Raw genomic sequence first — 27,578 nt, forward strand, 5'->3', positions numbered from 1 at the left:
AACCCAGTGCGCCTTATAGTGCGGAAAATACGGTAAGTGTACTCCATCGAAAATGGCCAAATTAGTCGAATTAGTGTTGTTGGAGTCCCTGGGAAGCCGTCTTCTGAAGTCCTTTAGCTCTTTTTTATCTTGGCCCACGTCTCCCCGCAAGATGGTGTGCCGGCTCCTCCCATGGGCGTGCCAAGGAAGCCCAACGTGGGGCTTCTCAAAACAACACTGAGCGTTTCTACATCACCAGGGCCTTGTTCTCAAAACAACGCCTGCCGTCCTCCGTCAGAGCCCTGTTATCAAAATTTCATAGTCAAAATATTCTGCATTTGGAACAGTGTGAACTGTCATTGAATTAAAGCCCAGTCAGGGAATATCTTGCATTAAACTCAAATGAAATGAAATGATTTTTATAGCGCTTTTCAAGTCAATGACCTCCCAAAGCGCTTTACAATGTGCTTCACATTTCCCAATAGCGCCCGTGCAGCCATGTAAGGCGCTAACCTGCTTATTGGGGGTATTAGGGGTTCAGTGTCTTACCCAAGGACACTTCCACATGTAACACGGACGAGCCGGGATTCGAACTGGGATCCCTTGATCCCAAGACGAGCGCTCTACCTCCTGAGCCACTGCCCCCCAAAAAAGAAAATACATAGATAGATAGATACTTTATTCATCCCTGCAGGGAAATTCACTTAAAAAAAAGCAAAAAAGCAAAGAAAGAAAGAGTGAGAAAGAGAGAGTAAAGGGAAGAAGAGAGAGAAAGACAGAGGGAGAGAGATAAACAAATTGAAAAAAAGAAAGAAAGAGAGAAAGAAAGAAAGAGAGTAAAGGGGAGAAGAGAGAGAAACACAGAGGAAGAGAGATAAACAAATTGAAAAAAAGAAAAGAGAGAAAGAAAGAAAGAGAGAAAGAGAGAGAAACACAGAGGAAGAGAGATAAACAAATTGAAAAAAAGAAAAGAGAGAAAGAAAGAAAGAAAGAAAGAAAGAGAGTAAAGGGGAGAAGAGAGAGAAACACAGAGGGAGAGAGATAAGAAAATTGAAAAACAAAAAGACAGAAAAAAGAAAGAAAGAAAGAAATGAAATGAAATGATCCGCATTTATATAGCGCTTTTCAAACTTCGCGCTTTACAATGTGCTCCACATTTCCCAATAGCGGCCGTGCAGCCATGTAAGGCGCTAACCTGCTTATTGGGGGTATTAGGGGTTCAGTGTCTTACCCAAGGACACTTGGACATGTAACACGGAGGAGCCGGGATTGGAACTGAGATCTCTTGATCCCAAGACGAGCGCTCTACCTCCTGAGCCACTGCCGCCCCCAAACTCAATCAATGTAACTTGTATTCAATCGTATAAAATCCTTTATAGTCAAATGTATAAAATCCTGCAGTGTACTTCGGAAGACATTTTAACCTTATACGAAGGCAAAACACAGTTTGTGTTCAGACACCGACTCATCTCATTACAAAGTCACAAATCCCGCTCTGACACTTTCACTGCCTCGCAGCAGACAGTGTGAATTTATTCCACTCGAAGGCTTTTTCACATCAAGACATTAAGGCGGAGTATTATCACCTCCGGTACGATCGCGGGAAGCTAGCTTTACGCTTTATGTGGTTTTTAGTTCAGGAAGCTTCTGAGCGGGGTCACATGAAGAATGAGCTGACTTCTATCGCAATAAGTGCTGGAATTGAAAGGTTGAATACAAAGAATTTAGTCTACGCTTTCAAATTTGGAATGACAAATCAATTATTCTCCATCTGTCAGGCAACAGAAAGGATCAGGACCCAAACGCATGACGTTCTAATGCACTAATACGATCCCAAACTGTATGTAACAACCTACATGCCCACACTTTCTTGAGTAAATATTGTGTCAATTATAACCTCTATCTTCTTTGTTTTCTTCTATCCTCACTGTAAAATGTGAAACTGGAGTGCCACCTCCAATTTCGTTGTCACAATATGTCCAACCCATTTTGTAACAATGACAATAAAGGTATATTCTATTCTATTCCATTCTCACACAAGCCTTTTATTTTACGGGAAATGGGGAGTCATGCATGTTAAGGAGCAGATCCGCGGATCGGACAGTAGGGTCGATACCGGACAGGACGGGACAGACAAGATTGATAATGAAACAGGATATCGAAATAAACAGGACAAAGTAGACGGGAACAAAAACAGGAGAAAATAACAAACAGGACAAAAAATAGACGGAAACAAAACTGGAAACCGATATTAAACAGGAACGGGAACAATACCGGACAGGAAATACAAACAGGAAACAGAAACAAGTCAAAACCCACGTCTTGCGGGGCAGAGGTTCGTTGATGGACTGACAAAGGAAGAGTGAGAGCACTGAGCTTAAATAGACGGAAAGCCATTCTGTCAATGAGCCGCAGCTGGTGCCACACTTACCAAAATACTACTATAGAAATACTACAAAAAAATACAAAAATAAAACTAGAGCGATACTGTAGCAATACTACAACATTATGAGTACAGAATTACAACTACAGTATTACTGCTGATAGTACCAAAATTATTTCACTAAAATACTACAAAATAAAAGTACAAGAAAACTATAAAATCTGACTGCAGAAATACTACAAAAATACCACAAAAATACAACTCAAGTAATACTACAAAATATTCTACTTACCAAAATATTATTGCAGAAATACTACAAAAATATAAAAATACAACTAGAGTGATCCTGCAGCAATACTACAAAATCATGAGAACAGAATCACAGTACTACAGTACTGTACTACTACTGATACTACAAAATTACTTCTCTAAAAATACAACAAAATAAAACTACAGGAAAACTATAAAATCTGACTGCAGAAATACTACAAAAATACAACTCAAGTAATACTACAATAATACTAAAGCTCGGACATTTTACAAAGATTTTACCATGGAAATACTACCAAAATACTACTGAAGAAATACTACAAATAATATAAATATAAAACTACAGTGATACTGCATTAATACTACAAAATTATGAGAACAGAATTACAGAACTACAGTACTACTACTGATACTACAAAATTACTTCTCTAAAAATACTACAAAATAAAAGTACAGGAAAACAATAAAATCTGAATGCATAAATACTACAAAAATACAACTCAAGGAATACTATAAAAAATACCACCGATAAGCTATACTACAAAAATTCTACTTTGGAAATACTACAAAAATAATACTGCAGAAATACTACAAAAAATATGAAAATAAAACTAGAGTGATAGCAATTCTAAAAAATTATGTGAACAGAATTACAGAACTACAGTACTACTACTGATACTACAAAAAAGCTACTCTAAAAATACTACAAAATAAAAGTACAGGAAAACTAGAATATCTGTCTGCAGAAATACTACAAAAATACAACTCAAGTAATACTACAATAATACTAAAGCTCGGCCATTCTACAAAGATTTTACTTTGGACATACTACCAAAATACTACTGCAGAAATACTACAAAAAATATAAAAATAAAACTAGAGTGATACTGCAAAAATACTACAAAATTATGAGAACAGAATTACAGAACCTAAGTACTACTGATACTACAAAATAAAAGTAGAGGAAAACTAAAAAATCTGACTGCAGAAATACCACAAAAATACAACTCAAGAAATACTTCAGAAAATACCACAGAGAAAAAAATTCTACTTTGGAAATACTACCAAAAATACTACTGCAGAAATACTACAAAAAATATAAAAATATAACTAGAGTGATACTGCAGCAATACTACAAATTATGAGTAGAGAACTACAGTACCACTACTTATATACTACAAATATCTACTATAGAAAATAGTACAAAAAATACTATTGTAGAAATACGATAGTATGATAAAAAAAAAAATCCAGTCCTTTATTAAGGAAACCAGAGTTTTAACAAGAGTTTTGGGGGTGCATGGATGGAATTAGGGGGTGGTCGAGCACCCTCCTAAACAGGCCCACGGTGAAGATGAGCAGAGATGTGGAAGTTGAGGACGAGTATTTGTACCTCGAGCGGAGCAGCTTTGGCCTTGCAGGTATCTATGGCGGTCTGGTCCGACGGTGCCGGGATCTGTTAAAGGGACAGTGTGTCATATTCAGTCTTACTAAGTATTGAAAATAAGAATTTTTGGATGGACCCAAATGCAGGAAGAAAATGATTGTATATCATCTTTTCTTTGTTCTGTCTTAGCTTTGTACTTGTTTTTTTCTCGCTGTTATTTTTTTCTCTATCCTCTTCTTTTTTATCGTTTCATTTTTACTTTTATTTTATTTTTCCCAACCTTTTCCTCGCTTTGTCCTCTTTTTTTTTTCCTTGCTTTCATTTATTTTTTTTCTACTTTTTTCTCCCTTGTTTTTTTTTTCTTCATTCTATTATTCTCATTGTTCAGACCCAGTTTTCTTTGGGTGGGCAGAGTGTGTCTGTGAGTTTTTTGGATAATGATATCAAGGAAACGCAGCGAAAAACCTATTTAGTTGTTTTTTACGAAGCTACGTTAGAAACTTGAACACACCACAAAAAAAGAGAACAATAAGAAAAATAAAAATCTCGGCTGGTACCCTTAATTGTAAAAATGTATAGTTACTGTTGTGGATTAACTGTAAGTCAGCTTCGAGCTGACCACTGGCAGGATGTAGGGCGCCACTTATTTTAAAGAGGATGCGTTGGGCGTCTCCCCCAAAATATACGCAGAGACAAAATATGGCAGAGAGGGAACAAATTCGTCCACTCCCAGGGTTGAGTGGGGTTACTTTAACTGGATTACTTTCAATTACTTTTGGATGACTCCAATACCAAATATGCTAATAAAAATGACTCCATTTTGTGCAGGCTCGGGGGGTAACGGAATACACGGAACGGCAAAAATGATGTCGGCAAGCTGTTTGGATTGATTTTCATTTTGTTTCTGTCGCATTTTATGTTCGTTTTGCCGGAGATCAAAGAGATCAAAGCCAGGAGAGAAAGCTTACCACGTGTTGTGAGTCATCATTTTATTCATATTTAGTTTCTTTTGTCTTTTATTAGCATATTTAGTATTGGAGTAATCCAAAAGTATTTGAAAGTAATCCAGTTAAAGTAACCCTACCCAACCCTGCATTTTATGTTAGTTTTGCCGGAGATCAAAGCCAGGAAAGAAAGCTTACCACGTGTTGTGAGTCATCGTTTTATTCATATTCAGTTTCTTTTGTCTTTAATTAGCATATTTAGTATTGGAGTAATCCAAAAGTAATTGAAAGTAATCAAGTTAAAGTAACCCTACCCAACCCTGATGTTGTGGATTAACTGTAAATCAGCTTCGAGCTTCGAACAGACATCTGGCAGGATGTGGGGCGCCACTTATTTTGGAGAGGACGTCATTGGGCGTTGCCCCAAAAATATACGCAGAGACAAAATATGGCAGAGAGGGAACGCTCTTCATCCACATTCAAATTCGTCCAGGAGACGCTGGGCTTTTTATTATTTCCTGCTTGATGATGCTTTAAAAAAAAAAACGGTAAATTAAATATACATATTTGTGAACATTAGTATGTTTTTTTCCATGTTTTTTTTTTTTAGACTTGAAGTCCAGTTTTGCACATTAGCAAAATGACGCCATCTTGCTTTTTCTCCCCTAAAGCTGCACGAAAACTGCTGACCTAGCGCATTTCTGCAGCTTGCTCTGCATATTTTTTGTACTGGAAACTCTTATTCATAGGAGGATTTTTTAACGCCTTCATTTTTAAGCGTCCACTTTATCCGGATGTCCACCATCTAGGGCACAGGTGTGTAAGAGGCGGCCCGCGGGCCTGATCAGGGCCCTGCTAAGGGATTGAATCCGGCCCGCGAGACAACACTCAGAGAAGCGCAAGAGAAAAACGAGCTGCAAGTTGAAATGTGTCCACTTGATGTTGACACTGTAGACACTGTACTTGTATTTTGTTCTCTCTCTCTCTCTCTCTCTCTCTCTCTCACCCTTTTTCTCCCTCTCTACCTCTCTCTCTCTCTCTTTTCCACCCCTTTTCTCTCTGTCTCTCACTCTCTTTTTCACCCTTTTCTCCCTCTCTGTCTCGCTCTCTCTTCTCCACCCCTTTTCTCCATCTCTACCTCTCTCTCTCTCTCTCTTTTCCACCCCTTTTCTCCCTCTCTGTCTCCCTCTCTTTTCTACCCCTTTTCTCTCTCTGTCTCTCACTCTCTTTTTCACCCCTTTTCTCCCTCTCTGTCTCACTCTCTCTCTTCTCCACCCCTTTTCTCCCTCCCTCTCTGTATCTCTCTCTCTCTTCTCCACCCCTTTTCTCCCTCTCTACCTCTCACTCCCTCTTTTCCACCCCTTTTCTCCCTCTCTGTCTCTTTCACCCTCTGTGTCTTTTAACCTCTTTTGCTCTAACTTCCTTTATATCCTTTTCTCTCTTTTCTCTTTCTCTCTTCCTACCCTTTGTGTTTTCCTTTCTCTCTTCATACCCTTCACGTTTTCTTTTCTCTTTGGATTTCTTTCTTCCTCTCCCTTTCTTTTCCCCCTCTCTCACGACTTTTTATCTTTTATTTCACACGCTCTCTCCCTCTCTCTCTTTCTTTCTTTGTCCCACCCTCTCTCCTTTCCCCTCCCTCTTTCTCTTATTCCTTTATCTCTCTTTTTCTTTCTCTTTAATCTAGTAGTCCGGCCCCCGACAGAATGTTTGTTCTATCGTGTGGCCCCCCGAGTTCAAATGAGTTGGACACCCCTGATCTAAGGGGTGGCGACCTGATTGATACAGAGTGAATACGTATTTTAAGGTGGAAAAGAAGGGAAAGGAAGGAGGTGAAGAAAAGATGGAAAGGAGGGAAGGAGGGAAGGAAGGAAGGAAGGAAGCTGTGGAAGGGAAGAAAGGAAGTTATTAAGGAAGAAAGTTAGGGAAAAAGGAAAAAGGGGAGCTAGCAGGGAAAGGACATAAAGCAAGGAAGGAGGGATGGAAGGAAATATTGAAATGTTTTAAATGAGAAAAGGAAGAAAGGAAAGAAGGAAGAAAAAAGGAAGGGAAGAAAGTAATTTATTAAGGAAGAAAGTTGGAAAAAGGAAAGAAGAGAGCTAGCAGGGAAAGGATACAAAGCAGGGAAGGAGGGATGGAAGGAAACATTGAAATGATTTAAAGGAGAAAAGGAAGGAAAAAAATAATGAAGGACGGAATGAAAATAGTTAGGAGTGAGAGGAAGGAAAGAACGAAAGAAAGAGCGAAAGAAAGAACAAAAGAAAGAACAAAAGAAAGAACAAAAGAAAGAACAAAAGAAAGAACAAAAGAAAGAACAAAAGAAAGAACAAAAGAAAGAACAAAAGAAAGAACGCATGAATCTAAGGAAACATTATAAAGACATTTGATAAGCGAAAGAAAGGAAGAAAGAAAGAAAGAAAGAAAGAAAGAAAGAAAGAAAGAAAGAAAGAAAGAAAGAAAGAAAGAAAGAAAGAAAGAATGAAAGAAAGAAAGAATGAATGAGAGGAGGGAAGGTGGGATGGAAGAATATTTCTAAGTAAACATTATAAAGACATTTGATAAGCAAAAGAAAGAAAGAAAGAAAGAAAGAAGGAAAGTAAGAAAGAAAGAAAAACACCAAAAAAACAAAGAAACAAAGAAAGAAAGAAAGAAAGAAAAACGTGAGAGGAAGGAAGGTGGGAGGGAAGCATGAATCTAAGGAAACATTATAAAGACATTTGATAAGAGAGAGAAAGAAAGAAAGAAAGAAAGAAAGAAAGAAAGAAAACATGAGAGGAATGAAGGTGGGATGGAAGCATGAATCTAAGGAAACAGTATAAAGACATTTGATAAGTGAAAGAAAGAAAGAAAGAAAGAGGAAAGAAAGAAAGAAAGAAAGAAAAACATGAGAGGAAGGAAGGTGGAAGCATGAATCTAAGGAAACATAAAGACATTTGATGAGCAAAAGAAAGAAAGAAAGAAAGAAAGAAAGTAAAAAAGAAAAGAAAAAAGAGAAAGAAAGAGAAAGAAAGAGAAAGAACGAGAAAGAAAGAAAGAAAGAGAAAGAAAGAGAAAGAAAGAGAAAGAAAGAGAAAGAAAGAGAAAGAAAGAGAAAGAAAACATTGGAGCGACCTGCTCTTCAGGAGGGGAAGGAGATGAATGAAAGAAAGATAAGAGGAAAAAAAGAATGGGAAGGAGAGAAAGGAAGCAATGAGAGACATGAAAGAAAGGAAGGAGAAGAGAAAGGAAAACACGAGTGGAAAGAAGGAATGAGAATAGGAAAGGAAAAATGGTAGGCAAGGAATGAAGGAAGGAAGAAATAAAGGAAGGAAAAAACGAATGAAAGATAAAAAAGCTGGTAAGGAAAAGGGAGTGGAGGGAAGGAAGAATGAATGTGAGAAAAAATTATTGAGACAAGAAAGAAAGGGAGAGAGAAAGGGAATAAGACGCTGGGAAAGAGAAAGACGGAGAGAAACGAAAGAAGGAGAAAACGAAGAATAGAAGGAAAAAGGAGCGGAGGGAAGGAAGTACGAAGCTTACCTGCAGGTCCCGGACGCCCCGCTCGCTAAAGGTGAGCAGGTAGACCCTGGCCCGGCCTCCCACGTAGAGCGTGTCGCCGCCCTGCTGGTGGTACATGCTGATGTAGTTCTCCGGCTTGTCGAAGTGGAAGCGAGAAGGCTCTGCGGGCAAAAAAGAGCAAGTCCATATCAATCCTTCAAAAAAATAAGAAATCACCCCAATGTATTTATTATGCTCGTCGAATGGATCGGGTCATAATGTGGTTGTTTAGCGCTCTTCAGACTCAAAGAGCAGGATGAAAACGTTCCATGTACGGTAAAAAAAAGACAGCCCCCTTTACGGTAAATACGCAGAAACGTCAAAGGGGGGAAAAAATGAAAGAAATAGAAATGAAGGGGAGGAGGAGAAGAAATGGGTAAGGGAGGAAGGAGAGAAAGAAAGGATGAGAAAAAGAAGGAATTGTGAGACAGGAAGGAAGGGAATGAAAAAGGAATGGGAGAAAAGAAGGATGGGAAAGAAAGACAGTAAGAAAGGAAAAATGAAAGGAAGGAGTGGAAGGAGGGGAAGAAACGAATGGGAGAAAGTAAGAATGGGAATGAAAGAAAGAAGGGAGGAATGAAAGAATGAGAAAAAGAAAAAAAATGGGAGAAAGGAAGGTTGGGAATGAAAGACTGTAAGAAAGGAAGGACAAAGGGAAAAAGTGGAAGGAGGGGAAGAAACAAATGGGAGAAAGGAAGAATGGGAATGAAAGAAAGTAGGGAGGAATGAAAGAATGAGAAAAAGAAAAAAATTGGGAGAAAGGAAGGTTGGGAATGAAAGACAGTAAGAAAGGAAGGACAAGGGGAAGGAGTGGAAGAAACGGATGGGAGAAAGGAAGGATGGGAATGAAAGAAAGTAAGGAATGAAATACTGAGGAAAAGAAAGAATTGGGAGAAAGGAAGGAAGGGAATGTAAGAAAGGAAGGAAGGGATAAAAAAAGGAAAGAGATACAGAATGAGAGAGGGAAGGTGAGAAAAGAGGGAGAGAAGGAAGATAAGAAAGGAAGGAGGGGGAGATGAGGAAGAAAGGAAGGACAGGAAGGAGGGGGAGAAAGGAATGGGAGAACGGAAGGACGGGAATGGAAGAAAGGAGTAAAAAATGAGGGATGAGAAAAAGAAAGAATTGGGAGACAGGAAGGACGGGAATGAAACAAAGTAAGGAAAAAAGGAAGAGAGGAGAATAATAATTGGGAGAAAGGAAGGACGGGAATAAAATAAAGCAGGGAAGGAAAGAAGGAAGGGAGGAAGGAAGGAAGGAAGGAAGGAAGGAAGGAAGGAAGGAAGGAAGGAAGGAAGGAAGGAAGGAAGGAAGGAAGGAAGGAAGGAAGGAAGGTAGGGAATGAAGGGAAGGATAAGAAAAATAATTGGGAGAAAGGAAGGAAGGGAATGAGAAAAAGTAAGGAAGGAAAGAAGGGATGAGAAAAATAATTGTGACAAAGGAAGGACAGGAATAAAAGAAAGCAAGGAAGGAAAGAAGGAAGGAATAAGAACAATAATTGGGACAAAGGAAGGACAGGAATGAAAGACAGTAAGAAAGGAAGGAATGGGAAAAAGGAAGGAAGGAAGGAAGGTAAAGAAGGAAGGAAGGTAAGGAGTGAAGGAAGGGATAAGAAAAAGAATTGGGAGAAAGGAAGGAAGGGAATGAAAGAAAGTAAGGAAGGAAGTAAGGGATGAGAAAAATAATTGGGACAAAGGAAGGACAGGAATAAAAGAAAGCAAGGAAGGAAAGAAGGAAGGAATAAGAAAAATATTTGGGACAAAGGAAGGACAGGAATGAAAGACAGTAAGAAAGGAAGGAATGGGAAAAAGGAAAGGGAGACAGGAAAGAGAGAGGGAAGGTGAGAAAATAGGGAGAGAAGGAAGACAAGAGAGGAATATAGGAAGGACGAAGGGAAGGAGCAGAACAAGGGGAAAAAAGGAATGAAAGAAAGTAAGAATAGAAGGGGATGAGAAAAAGAAAGAATTGGGAGAAAGGAGGGATGCGAATGAAAGAGAATAAGCAAGGAAGGAAGGAAGGGGTGAGAAAAAGAAAGAAATGGGAGAAACGAAGGACAGGAAATTAAAAAAGGAGTGAGAAAGGAAAGGGTGATTAAAAAGAAGGGTGACAGGGAAGGTGTGAAAAGAAGTAGAAAAGGAAGAAGAGAAAGGAGGGAGGGGAAGAAGAGGACGAAAGGATGGATGAGGGGAAGGAGCAGTAGGAGGGGATGAAAGGAAGGATAAGGGACACAGAAGAAGGAACAATAAAGGATAAGAAAGGAAGGATAAGGGACAAGGAAGAAGGAACATTAAAGGATAAGAAAGGAAGGAAAGATTGTATGAGGGAAAGGAAAGAAAGGGGAAAAAAATCAGAGGAAAGAAGAAAAGACAGAAGGATAAACAGGTGACATACTAAAAGGAGCTAAAGAAATGGTAGCTAGCTAGTTAGCTAGAAAGGAGGTCAAAATTTAGCTTGATAAATAACAGAACAAGTTAGCTACTTCATGAAGTTATACACGACATTAGCATTCGCATATGTTTGTTTCTAAAACGGACCGAGTGAGCTTGTCCTCCCTCGTTAACTACTACTCCCAAAGTCTTTCTATTGCTTCAACGGGCTTTTCCGTTGGTCTGGTCAAGTGAGGAGAAGCGAGAAGGAGACGCTCCTGTTTGTATTTTTCACCTTGTTGTCCACCCAGTCTGCTGGGAAACGTCTAGTGCGCATGCACGGGCGTGCGTGCGTGCCCGGCATGAAAATGAACGCTTTGCGAGGGATGGAAATTCCGTCCCTTGTCAGAGAATCGGCTTTTTCGGCTCGACTCACTAAAAAGAGTCGACTCTTCCAGCTCCAAAATAGTTTTACAGATTTTTTTCTTTTTGCTTTGATTTCTTTCATTTGCTATGCTACTATATTATAACAGCTTTTGTTTTGTCAGTATACCGAAAACTTTTACCGAATTTACTCTTTCAAATTGTGTAAAGTAAGCCAACAACACACAAATGAGTCATCTCATATGAACCGATCATGTGCCTCGGAGCGAGAGAGCAAGATAAAGAGAGAGGGAGGAGAAAAAAAAGGGAGAAAGGAGAGAGCGAAAACGAGAGTGAGAAATAGTGCAAAAGACCAAGAGAGAAAAAGACAGATAGAAAGAAAGAAAGGAAAATACAGAAAGACAGAGACAGAGATAGAAAAGAAAGAAAAAAGAGAATCAGAGAAGGAAAGTGAGGAAAAGAGGGAGAACAGATAGAAAGAGAGAGTGAAAGCGAGGAAAAGAAAGAAAGTGAAAGGGAGATAGAAAGAGATAAAAAAGGAGGAGATGGAGGGAGAAAGAGGGGAAAAGAGAAAGAGAGAGAAAGAAACAGAGAAAGAGAGAAAGCAAAAATGAGAGTGAGATAAGGAGAGTGAAAGAAAGAGTGCAAAAAAAAAAGAGAAAGAGACAGAGATCAAAAGAAAAAAGAAAAAGAAATAAGGAAAGAGAGAGAGATAGAAAGAGAGAAAAGAAAGAAAAAAGAACCAGAGAAGGAAAGTGAGGAGAAGAGGGAGAACAGATAGAGAGAGTGAAAGCGAGATAAAGAAAGAAAGTGAAAGGGAGATAGAAAGAGATAAAAAGGAGGAGATGGAGGGAGAAAGAGGGGAAAAGAGAAAGAGAAAGAAACAGAGAAAGAGAGAAAGCAAAAATGAGAGTGAGATAAGGAGAGTGAAAGAAAGAGTGCAAAAAAAACAAAAGAGAAAGAGACAGAGATCGAAAGAAAAAAGAAAAAGAAAGAAGGAAAGAGAGAGAGAAAGAAAGAGAGAAAGGAAAGAAAAAAAGAGAAACAGAGAAGGAAAGTGAGGAGAAGAGGTAGAGGAAAACAAATAGAAAGATAGAGTGAGAGCGAGATAAAGTAAGAAAGTGAAAGGGAGATAGAAAGACCTAGAAAGGGGGAAATGGAGGGAGGAAGATGGGGAAAGAGAGAGACAGAGATAGAGAGAGAGAGAGAGAGAGAGGGAAAGAAACATCATATACTATATACAGAATTAGATAAAAAATAAATTAAGAGAACATGTGAAAGAGAGGGGGACAGGGGGTGGAAAGTAAATTAAAGAAAAAGAAGAGACAGAAAGAAAGAGATGAAACAAAAGAGAGAGAGAGAGAGAGAGAGAACAAGCGACAAAGGGAGAAAGAAACAAAGTGAGTGAAAGGGAAGAAAAAAAGAGATACAGGGAAAGAAAATGGGAGATATAGTGAGAGGGAGCAAGACTGAGAGAGCAAGAAAGAGAGTTAGAGAGAATGAGAGTGAGAGACCAAAAGAGAAAAGACAGAGATAGAAAGAAATAAAGAAAAAACAGAAAGAAAGAGACAGAGATAAAGAGAGAGAAGAGAAAGAAAAAAAGAAAATCAGAGAAGGGAAGTGAGCAGAAGAGGGAGAACAGATAGAAAGAGAGAGTGAAAGCGAGATAAAGAAAGAAAGTGAAAGGTAGATAAAAAGAGAGAGAAATGGAGGGAGAAAGAGGAGAAAGAGAGAGAGAGAGAGAGAGAGCGAGAGAGAGAAGCAGAGAAAGAGAGAAAGCATATACTGTATACAGAATTAGATAAAAAAATAAATTAAGAGAACATGTGAAAGAGAGGGGGACAGGGGGTAGAAAGTAAATTAAAGAAAAAGAAAAGACAGAAAGAAAGAGATGAAGCGAAAGAGAGAGAGAGAACAAACGACAAAGGGAGAAAGAAACAAAGAGAGTGAAAGAGAGGAAAAAAAGAGATAAAGAGAAAGAAAATGGAAGATATAGTGAGAGGGACAAGAGAGTTAGGGAGAGTGAGAGAAAGAGAGAGAAAGCCCACTCCTTATCAATAAGGGATCCGGCTCTTGTCGCTCGAGAGCCGGTTCATAGAGCCGTGTCTTTCTTGAACGACCCACGGTTACGTCGTACGTCATCTTTATTAGCGTTTTTTGTGCCCCCTTTTAGAAAACACGGGAGCAGCCCCCCCCCCCCCCCCCCCCCCCCCACGCGCGTACACGTCACCCCTTCCTCTTAATCATGACGCACCCGACACCCACTCCTCACTTTTGCTTACATGAAGCGTAAAACGCGTGAGTGGAATTCATAAAATTTTCCAGGTTATCATAAGACTCCTCTCCCCCGTGCAAATACGCGCGGAGGCACGCGTGCGCGTGCACGCGCCATCTGCGTAATTTGATGGCTCCTATAAAGGTTGCTGCAGCCGCTCGGAGCGCGTGCCCGCATTGCAGACCCGCAAGGACGCCGGGAAATGCGCGCGCCCCCTTCGTGCACCCATATTTCACGTCGACAGTGTTGGGATTTTCGACTCTTTATCGGGAAGCGGCTCTTTCGACTTGGCTCCTTTGAAAAAGGCATAGAAAAAGAGAATGCAAGGGAAAAGTGAAAAAAGCCAAAAAAAAAAGGAAGAAAGTAGGAAATGTATAACAAGGAAAAAGCTACGGAAAAGAAGGAAAAAGAAGAAGAAGAAATAGAGGGAGGAAAATCAAGAAAAAAAAGAAATCAAAGCCAGGAAAAAAGAAAGGAAGAGAAAATGAAAAAAAATGGGACAAAACTGAAAAAATGAAAAAAAATAGGAACAAATAAAGAAAGTAAATTGAGAGAAAAAAAGGCAAAAGAAAAAATTGACAAAAGAAAAAAGGGAATAAACTGAAAAAATAAACAAAAGCGTTGGTTTTTTAAAGAAAAATTGGAAAAAGAAAGGGAAAGAAGAAAACCAAATAAAAAATCAAGAAAAAAAGAAGTCAAAGCAAGGAAAAAGGAAAAGAAGAGAAAATGAAAAAAAATGGGACAAAACTGAAAAAAAGGAAAAAAATAGGAACAAATTAAAAAAGTAAATTAAGAGAAAAAAAAGGCAAAAAAAAAATTCCAAAAGAAAAAAGGAATAAACTGAAAAAATAAACAAAAGCGTTGTTTTTTTTTTAAGGAAAAATTGGAAAAAGAAGGGGAAAGAAGAAAACCAAATAAAAAAACAAGAAAAAAAAGAAGTCAAAGCTAGGAAAAAAGAATGGAGAGAAAATTAAAGAAAAATGGGAGAAAACTGAGAAAAATGGGGGGAAAATAGGAACAAATAAAGTAAGAAAGATGAGAGAAAAAAAGTCTAAATAAAAAATTATAAAAAAGGGAATTAAAAAAAACTATTAAAAAAGAAATGATAGAAGATTTTTTAAAAAGAAAATGGGCAAAGAAAGGGAAAGAAAAAAAAACAAAAAAAAATCAAGAAAAAAGAAGTCAAAGCTAAGAAAAAAGAAATGAAGAGAAAATAAAAGAAAAATGGGGGGGAAATAGGAACAAAGAAATAAAGAAAAAAAGTCAAAATAAAAAATATATAAAAGAAAAAAAAGGGAATGAACTAAAAAAAGAAACAAAAGGGTTGTTTTTTCTAAGAAAATGGGGGGAAGAGAGTGAAAGAAGGAAACCAAATAAAAAGTCAAGAAAAAAAGAAATCAAAGCAAGGAAAAAGGAAAAGAAGAGAAAATAAAAGAAAAATGGGAAGAAACGGAGAAAAAAAGGGGGGAATAGGAACAAAGAAAGAAAGAAAGATGAGGGGGAAAAAAGCCAAATGGGAAGGAGAGAAATGAAGCAATGGGAGAAACGAAAGAAAGGAAGGAGAGAAAAGAAACATGAGTGGAAAGAAGGAAGGAGATTGGGAAGGGGAATGGTAAGCAAGAAATGAAGGAAGGAAGATATAAAGGAAGGAGAGAAACAAAGGAAGGAGAGAAATGAATGATAGATGGAGAAAGGAGGGGAGGGAAGGAAGCAAATAAAAGAGATTGTAAAAGAAAAAAAGGGAAGGACAAAAAATGTTAAAAAAAAATGAAAGAAGATTTTTGTGGGGGGGGGAAGAAACGAAAAGAAGAAAAACAAAAAAAAAAGAAAAAAAAGACGTTAGAAAATGGAACGGAATAGACCAATTACAAAAGAAAAAGAAAACATCCTAAATAGATGAGGAGCCGGCTCCCCTCGTATTCCAAGAGCCGTTTTATAGAGCCGTTTCGTCCGCGAACCACACTGGTACCTGCAGGCGCGCGTGCACGCGGGTGATTGGCAGATACCCCGCTGTACTCATTGTAAAAGCGCGCACGCATTTTGATTCACCCCCATCACTCTTTTCTATTAAACACGCGATCCATTGAATTGAATAAGCCGCAGCTGGACAAAATGGTGATTATTTTGCGTCTAATAGAGCGAAAAAAAAAATGCAAACGCTTACCGTGAACGACAAATTTCAACCTCGCCGGTTTTGCCATCGCCGCGGGGGCAAAAAAGCCCACCAAGAAGAAGAAGAGATGATGATGACGGAGGAGCGCGGTCATCTTCACACACAAAAACCGTATTCAGTCCCGAAAAAAAACGGAATATAAGACGCTCTTCCTTCCTGGCGTCCTTCGCGGTGCGTCCTCTTCCAAATTGGCCGACGTGTGCGCGCTGCTGGCCGGCTGCTGATTCGGATGAGACGCGCCGAGGAGGAGAAGGAGGAGAGGAGGAGGAGGAGTAGAGGAGAGAAAAAAGGAAAAAAAAAAGACAAGCTCCACCTAGTAGCAAGATGGCAACAATTGGCTGCGAGACGCCGAGAATCCGGACTTACACCACCTGTTGGGGAGATTTTCGAATATTAGCCGCAGGCATCTTCATTTCAGTGGTTGTCTTTCTTACAATAGATTTTCCCTTGAAGAAGTCGACTATCTTTTCATGATTATCACAGTTACCAGGAGGGGGATAATGGGTATTTTGGTATCAATTCGATCCAAGTAAATTTAGGACGCTATTGATCGATACTGATCATTTTTGCCTAGAAACGTTGTTATCATTCATATTTAACATGGTTCTTGGTAAGGGTGAGGGATAATGGGTATTTTGGTATCAATTCGATCCAACTAATTTTAGGATAGTATTGATCGATACTGATCATTTTTGCCTAGAAACGTTGTTATCATTCATAATTAACACGGTTCGTGGTAAGGGTGAGGGATAATGGGTACTTTGGAATTAATTCGATCCAAGTAATTACAGGGTGGTATTGATCGATACTGATTATTTTTGCTTAGAAACGTTGTTATTATTCATCATTAACACGGTTCGTAGTAAGGGTGAGGGATAATGGGTATTTTGGTATCAATTCGATCCAAGTAAATACAGGGTAGTATTGATCGATACTGATCATTTTTGCCTAGAAATGTTGTTATCATTCATAATTAACACGGTTCGTGGTAAGGGTGAGGGATAATGGGTATTTTGGTATCAATTCGATCCAACTAATTTTAGGATAGTATTGATCGATACTGATTATTTTTGCCTAGAAACGTTGTTATCATTCAATATTAACACGGTTCGTGGTAATGGTGAGGGATAATGGGTACTTTGGAATTAATTCGATCCAAGTAATTACAGGGTGGTATTGATCGATACTGATTATTTTTGCTTAGAAGCGTTGTTATTATTCATCATTAACACGGTTCGTGGTAAGAGTGAGGGATAATGGGTATTTTGGTATCAATTCGATCCAAGTAAATACAGGATAGTATTGATCGATACTGATCATTTTTGCCTAGAAACGTTATCATTTATAATTATAACAGTTCATTCCCATTGAATGTTGGTATCAATTCGATCCAAGTTAATAGATCAATGGATAGTATTGATCGATACCGATAATATTTGCACGGTTCATGGTAGAGGTGGGGATAATGGGTAGTTTGGTATCTATTCGATGCAAGTAAATTTAGGATCGTATTGATCGATACTAATCAGTTTTGCCTAGAAACGTTGTTATCATTCATAATTAGCACAGTTTGTGGTAGAGGTGGGGGATAATGGGTACTTTGGTATCAATTCGATCCAACTAAATTTAGGATAGTATTGATTGATACTGATCATTTTTGCCTAGAAACATTGTTATCATTTATAATGATCACAGTTGTTGGTACCAGTAGAGGATAATGGTAATTTTGGTATAAATTTGATCCAGGTAAATTTAGGATAGTATTGACCAAAACTGATCATTTTTGCCTGGAAATGTTATCGTTTACAATTATCACAGTTCAGTAGAGGTGGGGGATAATGGGTACTTTGGTATCAATTCGATTCAACTAAATTTAGGATAGTATTGATTGATACTGATCATTTTTGCCTAGAAACATTGTTATCATTTATAATTATCACAGTTGTTGGTACCAGTAGAGGATAATGGAAATTTTGGTATCAATTCGATCCAAGTAAATTTAGGATAGTATTGACCGAAACTGATCATTTTTGCCTAGAAACTTTGTTATCATTCATAATTAACACGGTTCGTGGTAAGGGTGAGAGATAGGGGTACTTTGGTATCAATTTGATCCAGGTAAATACAGGGTAGGATTGATTGATACCAATAATTTCTGCTTAGAAACATGATCATTTATGAATATCGCAGTTCTTGGTAACAGTGAAGGATAATGGAAATTTTGGTATCAATTCAATCCAAGTAAATACAGGGTAGGATTGATCGATACTGATCATTTTTACCTAGAAACATTCATAATTAAGACGGTTTGTGATAGAGGTGGGGGATAATGGTTAGTTTGGTATCAATTAGATCCAAGTAAATACAGGATAGTATTGGTTGATACCGATAATTTCTGCTTAGAAACATGATCATTCATAATAAGCACGGTTCATGGTAGAGGTGAGGGATAATGGGTACTTTGGTATCGATTTGATTCAAGTAAACACAGGTTAGTATTGATCGATACTGATCATTTCTGCTTAGAAACGTGATCATTCATAAATAACACGGTTCAGTAGAATTGGGCGATAATGGGTAGTTTTGTGTCAATTTGATCCAGGTAATTACAGAGTAGGATTGATTGATACCAATAATTTTTGCTTAGAAACATGACAACTCATAATTATCACAGTTCAGTAGAGGTGGAAGATAATGTATACTTTGGTATCAATTTGATCCAAGTAAACAGAGGATATTATTGATCGATACTGATCATTTTTGCCTAGAAACGTTGTTATCATTCATCATTAACACGGTTTGTGGTAAGGGTGAGGGATAATGGGTACTTTGGTATTAATTCGATCCAAGTAATTACAGGGTAGTATTGATCGATACTGATCATTTTTGCCTAAAAACGTGATCATTTATAATTATCACAGTTTAGTGGAGGTGGAGGATAATGGGAATGTTGGTATCAATTCGATCCAAGTAAATATAGGCTAGTATTGATTGATATCAATCATTTTTGCTTAGAAACGTTGTTATCATTTATAATTAACACGGTTCGTGGTAAGGGTGAGGGATAATGGGTAGTTTGGTATCAATTCGATCCAAGTAAATTTAGGACGCTATTGATCGATACTGATCATTTTTGCCTAGAAACGTTATCATTCATAATTAACACGGTTCATGGTAGAGGTGGGGGATAATGGGTACTTTGGTATCAATTTGATCCAAAGAAATTTAGGATAGTATCGATTGATAATGATCATTTTTGCCTAAAAATGTTGTTATCATTCATAATTAATACGGTTCGTAATAAGGGTGAGGGATAATGGGGGTACTTTGGTAGCAATTCGATTTGAGTAAATTTAGGATAGAATTGATTGATATTGATTATTTTTGCCTAGAAACATTGTTATCATTTATAATTATCACAGTTGTTGGTACCAGTAGAGGATAATGGTAATTTTGGTATCAATTCGATCCAAGTAAATTTAGGAGAGTATTGATCGAAACTGATCATTTTTGCCTAGAAACGTTATCGTTTATAATTATCACAGTTCAGTAGAGGTGGAGGATAATGGGAATGTTGGTATCAATTCGATCCAAGTAAACAGAGCATAGTATTGATCGATACCGATCATTTTTGCTTAGAAACATGATCATTGAGAACCATTTATGGTAGAGTTCCGGGATAACATGAATTTTGGTATCAATTTGATCCAAGTGAACAGAGGATAGCATTGATCGATACTGATCATTGTTGCTTAGAAACGTGACCATTCTTAATTAGCACGGTTCATGGTAGAGGTGAGGGATAATAGGTACTTTGGTATCAATTTGATCCAAGTGAACATAGGATAGTATTGATCGATACTGATCATTTTTGCTTGGAAACACGATCATTCATAAATAGCACGGTTCTGTAGAGGTGGGGGATAATGGGTAGATTTGTATCAATTCAATCCAAGTGAACAGAGGATAGCATTGATCGATACTGATCATTGTTGCTTAGAAACGTGATCATTCATAATTAGCACAGTTCATGGTAGTGATGGGGGATAATGGTACTTTGGTATCAATTTAACCCAAGTAAATATAGGATAGTATAGATCAGGGGTGTCAAACATGCGGCCCGGGGGCCAGATCAGGCCCGCTAAGGGATTGAATCCGGCCCGCGAGACAACGCTCAGAGAAGCGCAAGAGAAAAACGAGCTGCAGGTCTAAATATGTCCACTTGATGTTGCCAAAGCCAGGTGCCTCTCACAAAGACGGTGTACTTGTATTTCTTCTCTCTCTCTCTCTCTCTCTCTCTCTCTCTCTCTTTCTCTCTTTCTCTTCCTCCCTTTTTCTTTCACTCTCCGTGTCTCTCTCTTTCACTTTCTGTGTCTCTCTCTCTTTCTTTGTTTCTCTTTGTCTCTTTCTCTCTCTGTGTATTTTTACCTTCTTTTGCTCTCTCTTCCATTTTTCCTTTTCTCTCTTTCGCTCTCTCCTGCTTTCCCCTTCTCTCCTTCTCTCATTCTCTCCTTCTCTCCTTCTCTTTTCTCTCCTTCCCCCTTTCTTTCTATTTCTCTTTGGATATCATTCTTTCTCTCTATTTCTTTCCCCCTCTCTCACTATTTGTCTTTATATCTTTTTTGTTTCTCACATTCTCTCTCCCTCTCTCTTCTCTCTCTCTCTCTTTCTCCCTTCCTCTCTTTCATTGTCCCACCCTCTCTCTTTTCTCTCCTTCGCTTTGTCTTATTTCTTTCTCTCTTTTTCTTTCTCTCTAATCTACTAGTCCGGCCCCCGAGAGAATGTTTGTTCTATCGTGTGGCCCCCGAGGTAAAATGAGTTTGACACCCCTGGTATAGATTGATACCGATAATATCTGCTTCTATCCATCTATCTATCTATCTATCTATCTAGACATCTATCTATCTATCTATCTATCTATCTATCTATCTATCTATCTATCTATCTATCTATCTATCTATCTATCTATCTATCTATCTATCTATCTATCTAGTAGCAGGAAAATCTTCCCAATTTGAGTCGTATCCAGCACCTTCATCGCACAGTCTCCGTCATTGCCCGTGCAAAGCGGGCCGGGCAGATTTTTCAAGTGGAGGGCTGCATGGAGTTGAAAACATTTGCAAGAAGCAGATGAATGGATTTCATTTTCTGTATGTGCCGTCAGAGAGTCTTCAATCCGATACTTCAGCGATACATGAGGAAAAAAAGATACATTTGATACATTTTTATGTGGGTACACAAAGGGATACAGGCTAAGAAATCCACTTCTATCTTTAATAAAATGGCATCCGGATGGTGTTTCCCCGAATGATCTCTGGTTGATAAATGGTAGTAATCCCACCTGTACTGATACCTTATCCCAAAGCACTAAGCTCTAAAACTCAATGTCATGGAAACGGCAGTCTAAAAAAAAAAGAAAGAAAATAGATACATGAATAAAAGAAGAAAGCAAAAGGAGAAAAAGAAGTAAATAAGCAAGAAAATAAAAACAAGAGACAAAGGAAAAAGCTAGGAAAAAGGAAACAAAAAAGGAAAATTAAAAAAGGAGCAAAGGAAAGAAAAAGAATAAAAAAACAGTAAAGCAAAAAAGTTAAAAAAAAAAGCTAGAAGGAATGAAACAAATGAATAAAAGAAAAAGAATAAAGAATAAGAAAAAGGTTTTTCATGCAGGATATAAGTAAAGAAAAAGCAAGAAAATATTAAAAAAACTAGGGAAAAAAAAGGAGAAAAAGAATAAAAATATAAAACAAACAGAAAAAAGGAGAGAAAAAAATAATAATAAAAAAAATTAAAAGCTAGGAAAAAATGAAACAAAAGAATGAAAAGGAACATTGAAAAAGAGAAAACTGAAAAAAACAAGCAGGATAAAATAAAAAAGAGCAAGAAAAAAATTAAAAGCTAGGAAAAAACAAACAAAAGAAAATAAATAAACAAAATGGAAAATGAAGAATTAAACATGAATTGTCACAGTTGCCATGGTGCCCAATTGTCCCCGCCCGTGTGGCACCAGCTGCGGCTTTGTTTACAGATCAGCTTTCTGTCTATTTAAGCTCAGCGCTCTCACTCTTCCTTTGTCAGTCCGTCAACGAACCTCTGCGCCGCAAGACGTGGGTTTTGAATCGGTCCTGTTTTGTTGGAATTTCCTGTCCGGTATTGTTCCCCTTTATTTTTGTCCTGTTTAATATCGGTTTCCAGTTTCGTTCCCGTCTAGTTTGTCCTGTTTAATTTTGATATCCTGTTTTGATATCAATCCAGTCTGTTCCCATTCATTTTTGTCCTGTTTAATATCAATTTTCAGTTTCGTTCCTGTCTATTTTTGTCCTGTTTATTATTCTCTGCAGTTTTCGTTCCCGTCCGGTTTGTCCTGTTTTATCTCGATACCCTGTTTCATTATCATTCCTGTCTGTCCCGTCCTGTCCGGTATCAACCCCATCTGTCCGATATCGTCGTTCTCTGGCTTCCTATCAAAAGGCTTTTGTGAGAAACGTCACGCGTTTGGGTCCTGATCCTGTTCCGGTTCTTGACAAAGAACAAAAGCAGAAACAAAGGAGTAAATAAACAGGGGTGGAGAAACAAAAGATGACAAAAAACGGCTGCTTAGGGTCCCGCAACCACTAGGGGGCCCCCAAGAGTGGTTCCTTGTTTTCCTGCCAACAACTTTGTGTGTACAAAATACTTCTTCAGAAATACAACAAAAATACTACACAATAACAACAAAACTTGATATCAAACATAGTACTTGAAAACAGGGACCTCATATATTATTTCACCGTCATTCTGTAAATAGAACAATAGTATAGAATTCCTACAAAATACTACTACAGTAATACTAGATTACAAAATACTACAATAAAATAATTTACTCCAACAATACTACAAAAAGACAACTACAGTAATATTACAAAAATACTAAACAAATATGGCAGAATACTACGATGGAAATACAATAAAAATACTACATATATACTGCTTTGGAAATACATCACTTATACTTCTTCTGAAATACTAAGAAAATACCAATACATAATACTATAATATAAAAACACCACTGGAGAAATATTACTACAACACTACTACTACAAGAGGATTACAACAGAAATACTGCAAATCACACCTATAGCCATACTCCAAAAATTCTCCAACAAAAATACTACAAAAAGAAACCGACAGTAATACTGTACTAAAATAATCTACAGAAATACTACAAATATACAAACAAAATTCTTATATAGCAATACTACAAACTACAACAAAGATAGTATGAAAGAACTGAAAAAAATAATATGACCGTAATACTCCAAAAATACCATAATTATCAAACCACTGTAATTCAAAAATATTACAGAAATACTACCGATACACAACAGACATTCATAAATGGAAATAATACAAAATACACCAGAGATAGTACGAAAATACTACTACAGTAATACTCCAAAAAATACAATAATCATTAAACAACTGCAATAATACAAAAAATACTACAGAAATACTAGAGATATGCAACATACATTCTTATATGGAAATACTACAAAATACAACAGAGATAGAACGAAAATACTAAAAAATACTACTACAGTAATACTCCAAAAATACTATAATCATCAAACTACAGCAATAATACAAAAATACTACAGGAATACTACAGATATACAACAGACGTTCTCATGTGGAAATACTACAAAATACAACAGAGATAGTACGAAAATACTCAAAAATACTACGAAAGTAATACTCAAAAATACTACAATCATAAAACTACAGTAATAATACAAAAATACTACAGGAATACCACAGTTATACAACAGACGTTCTTATATAGAAATACTACAAAATACAATAGAGATATTGAGAAAATACTGAAAAAAATAATATGACAGTAATACTCCGAAAATACTATGATCATCAAACTCCTGTAATACAAAAATACTACAGGAATACTACAAATATACAACAGACGTTCTTATATGGAAATACTACAAACTACAACAGAGATGGTACGAAAACACTGAAAAAATACTACTACAGTAATACTCCAAAAATACTATAATCATCACACTACTGTCATAATACAAAAATACTCCAAAAATACTATCATCACAAACTCCTGTAATAATACAAAACTACTACAGGAATACTACAGATACACAACAGACGTTCTTACATGGAAATACTACAAAATACAACAGAGATAGTACGAAAATAATAAAAAAAAATACTACAGTAATACTCCCAAAATACTATAATCATCACACTACTGTCATAATACAAAAATACTACGAAAATACTACAGATACCCAACAAAATAAAATCTACTTTCGAAATACAACAAAAGTACGACAGAAATACTACTACGGAAATACCACATCAAAATTACATCAGAAATACTCGAAAAGTAGTACAAAAACTAAAGAAATACTACATAAAAAAACCTTAATAAGACGAAATTCAGCCCGTAAGCTGACGTGTGAATCCTGCCCGCTAGATGGCAGCACCTGCAAGTTTTTCCCGAAAGATGTCGATCTTGGCGAAAGAGAAATATCGAAATCCATGGAAAAACAACGACGTTTGAGTATTTCTCCCTCAAAAATTCACATTAAAGGGATAGTGTGTATTTTTAGCGCCTTCTAGTGGTAAAAAGAAGTCATTCATTGAAAAAAACTCCACATTAACTACAATATATAACCTTTCATTCTTCTATATACCACTAGGTTGAGAAATGATCATCTACCCCCTCGGAAGAAGAAATCCTCCCCCCAAGGATTCGTTTTTCTTGAGTGAGCACATCATATTGGTGAGGTAAAGCTCTTGTCTTGGGATCCAGATGTCATAGGTTCGATTCCCAGCTCCTCTGTATCATATCTCAAGTGTTATTAGAATCAAATATTTATTGTTGTATTACTGCAAAATAAACAAGATGTAATGTGTTTATGTCAAAAATGTTGCAATTTGTGTCTTTTTCAATGAGTTTTTCTGATGAGCCGGGAAAAACCCCGCACAGATGCTATGAACAACGGTCTTGAAATGGTTCAGTCCATTTTTTAACCAATCCCGGGGCAAGATGTCTGGTGCCAGGAAATGATGCCTTTTACATTCAGCAGGCAGAGGAAATATCGAAATGGATAAGAGCCTATCCCAAATTCCTGTCTCTATTATCCCTTCCCCTAAAATAGTATTGCCCTGATATATTCGTCTTGGCCACAAGGGGGCAGCAGAGCACAGACAGACTTACAGTACATGACGAAGGCTTCGTCTCAATAAAATGTCAACTCAGTTTTTTCTCGTAAAAATAAATAATGTATGCCCTAGACTTAAAGGGACATTGTGTATTGTGTAGTGCCACCTAGTGGTAAAAATATTTATTTGAATAGGAAACAAAAATACATAAAATACATTTTAAAATACTCCTCAAATTTTTTTGCTGCTACGGGTACCCCAAAGGGACAAAAACCTTGTGAAAGGGCCGAGCAAAATAAATAAATAAATAAAATGAGAAGAAAAATGGAGCCATACAGTCACTTTGAGTCCCCGTAGTTTGTGTCCATCCTTGTGTGTTGTAGCACTCATTTTTAGGTTTACTAAATCATACTCATTTTTAGTTTTACTATCTATCTACCTATCTATCTTTTTCTCTTTCTCTATCAAACTATCTCTAAATCTCTTTCTTTTTCTTTTTCCCTTTCTCTATCTCTAAATCCCTCTCTTTTTCTCTTTCTCTTTCTCTATCCATCCAACTATCTCTAAATTTCTCTCTTTTTCTCTTTCTCTCTCTCTTTCTCTATCAAACTATCTCTAAATCTGTCTTTTTTCTCTCTTTCTATTTCTCCCTCTCTTTCTCTATCTCTAAATCCCTCTCTTTCTCTCTTTCTCTATCCATCCAACTATCTCTAAACTTCTCTCTTTTTCTCTTTCTCTCTCTCTTTCTCTATCAAACTATCTCTAAATCTGTCTTTTTTCTCTCTTTCTATTTCTCCCTCTCTTTCTCTATCTCTAAATCCCTCTCTTTTTCTCTTTCTCTTTCTCTATCCATCCAACTATCTCTAAACTTCTCTCTTTTTCTCTTTCTCTCTCTCTTTCTCTATCAAACTATCTCTAAATCTGTCTTTTTTCTCTCTTTCTATTTCTCACTCTCTTTCTCTATCTCTAAATCCCTCTCTTTTTCTCTTTCTCTCTTTTTCTCTATCTATCTAACTATTTCTAAATCTCTCTTTTTCTCTTTCTCTTTCTCTAGCCATCTAACAATCTCTAAATCTCTCTTTTTCTCTTTCTCTATCAAACTATCTCTAAATCTCCCTTTTTTCGCTCTTTCTCTTTCTCTACCTCTAAATCCGCCTCTTTTTCTCTTTCTCTATCTATCTCTAAATCTCTCTTTTTCTCTATCTCTTTCTCTAAATGCCATTTTTCCCCTTTTCTTTCGCTCTCGTTTTTTTCTCTATCTATAAATCTCTCTCTTTCTCTCCCTCTCTTTCTATCTATCTATCTTTCTAAATATCCCGATGTGTATGATCAGAAAGGGACAGACAGGATTGATATCAAAACAGGATATCGGAATTAAACAGGACAAACTAGACGGGAACGAAACTGGAAACCAATATTAAACAATGGGACAGAAAGGATAGATATCAAAACAGGATATCGAGATTAAACAGGAAAACTAGACGGGACCAAAACTGGAAACCGATATTAAACAGGACAAAATAGATGGGAACAATATCGGACAGGAAATACCAACAGGAAACAGGACTGAGTCGAAAACCCACGTCTTGCGGGGCAGAGGTTCGTTGACGGACTGACAACGGAAGAGTGAGAGCACTGAGCTTAACGGGCGGGGCCAATTGGGCGCCATGGCAACCGTGACAGAACGCTAATCCATGCTACGCCAGGCTAACAGGTACTTCTTTGCAAAAAGTCAATTTTTTGTAACAAACGAGGTAAAATTCGAGAAACAGATTTGGATGGCATTTAATTTTTGTTATTGTTTTACCACTTTCTGTCCCGGTTCCAGGTCCGCCCGGTCCCCATGAAGTGCTCGGGTTACGTAAGCAGGTTCGCTTCCCTTTGTCGTGAAGGCTCAAAACCGTCTCAACGCAGGAAGATTTGCTTTTAAGACGATTAAATCTGATTTGTTTTGGATTTCCTGTTGGGGAAGAAGAAGAAAGAAAAGCGGGAACACACGTGGCGGAGTGAACCACCAAAGAGACCTCAAAGACCGTGTCCTTTTTATTGTATTGTTCTTTTTTCTTTTTTACCCTTTTCCTTTCTTTTTTTTCTTATGTTTCTTTTTTCCTGGCTTTTTGTTTTTTTTCATAGTTTTTTAACTTTTTTTCTTCCCTTTTCTTTTTTTAGTTTACTTTTTTGTGTTTTTTTTCCTTTTTTTGTTCCTTATTTCCCTAGCTTCTTTTTCCTAATTATTCCTTTCTTTTTTTCATTTTTGTCTTGTATTTTTTTTTTTGTGTGCTTTTTTTTCCCATTTCCAGTCATTTTCGAATCTTTGGAGGGAGCTGAAACTGTCACGACCAGAACGGAATCAGGACCCAATTATCTAACATTAGCCAAGAGTCTGGTGCTCGCTGGACACAGGGAGGAAGTCACTCTCGGACTCGGATTGTGATCCGAACACGGAAGTGGATCTTCCGTAGCGGGCGATGGGGGTGTCGGGGACGGAAAAAACAGGTCGAATGCCGGGACAGGAGAGCAAAAACGCGGTCGGGATCAAAAACAGGTCGTAAGCCGGGATGGGAGAGCAAACGTGGTCGGGGTCGAAAACAGGTCGTAGCCGGAGACAAACGGGGAGATCAGGAACGGACGAGTGGAAACCGGTTGCCAAAACGGGACCGACGGGAGTCAGAGTCGAAAGGCTTGCCTTGTAGAAACAGAGTTTTGCTG

At 37.5% G+C, this 27,578-nt stretch overlaps 1 protein-coding gene across 1 annotated transcript in view; it reads right to left on the reverse strand.

The window, feature by feature from the left end:
• The window catches only part of LOC148373084 (semaphorin-7A), a 55,056-nt gene extending 39,140 nt beyond the window's left edge, over positions 1-15,916 (reverse strand). Inside the window, exons 1-3 of the mRNA XM_088327585.1 lie at positions 15,684-15,916; positions 8,480-8,619; positions 4,026-4,088 (exon numbers count right to left, since the gene is read on the reverse strand). Of these exons, the coding sequence (XP_088183711.1) occupies positions 4,026-4,088; positions 8,480-8,619; positions 15,684-15,786 (306 nt within the window). The 5' untranslated portion in view covers positions 15,787-15,916. The remainder of the gene's footprint in view (positions 1-4,025; positions 4,089-8,479; positions 8,620-15,683) is intronic.
• Between the last annotated feature and the right edge of the window lie 11,662 nt (positions 15,917-27,578).

The sequence above is a fragment of the Urocampus carinirostris genome, chromosome 2, assembly GCF_059441175.1.
Source record: "Urocampus carinirostris isolate Australia breed hairy pipefish chromosome 2, RoL_Ucar_1.0, whole genome shotgun sequence".
Lineage (NCBI taxonomy): Eukaryota > Metazoa > Chordata > Actinopteri > Syngnathiformes > Syngnathidae > Urocampus > Urocampus carinirostris.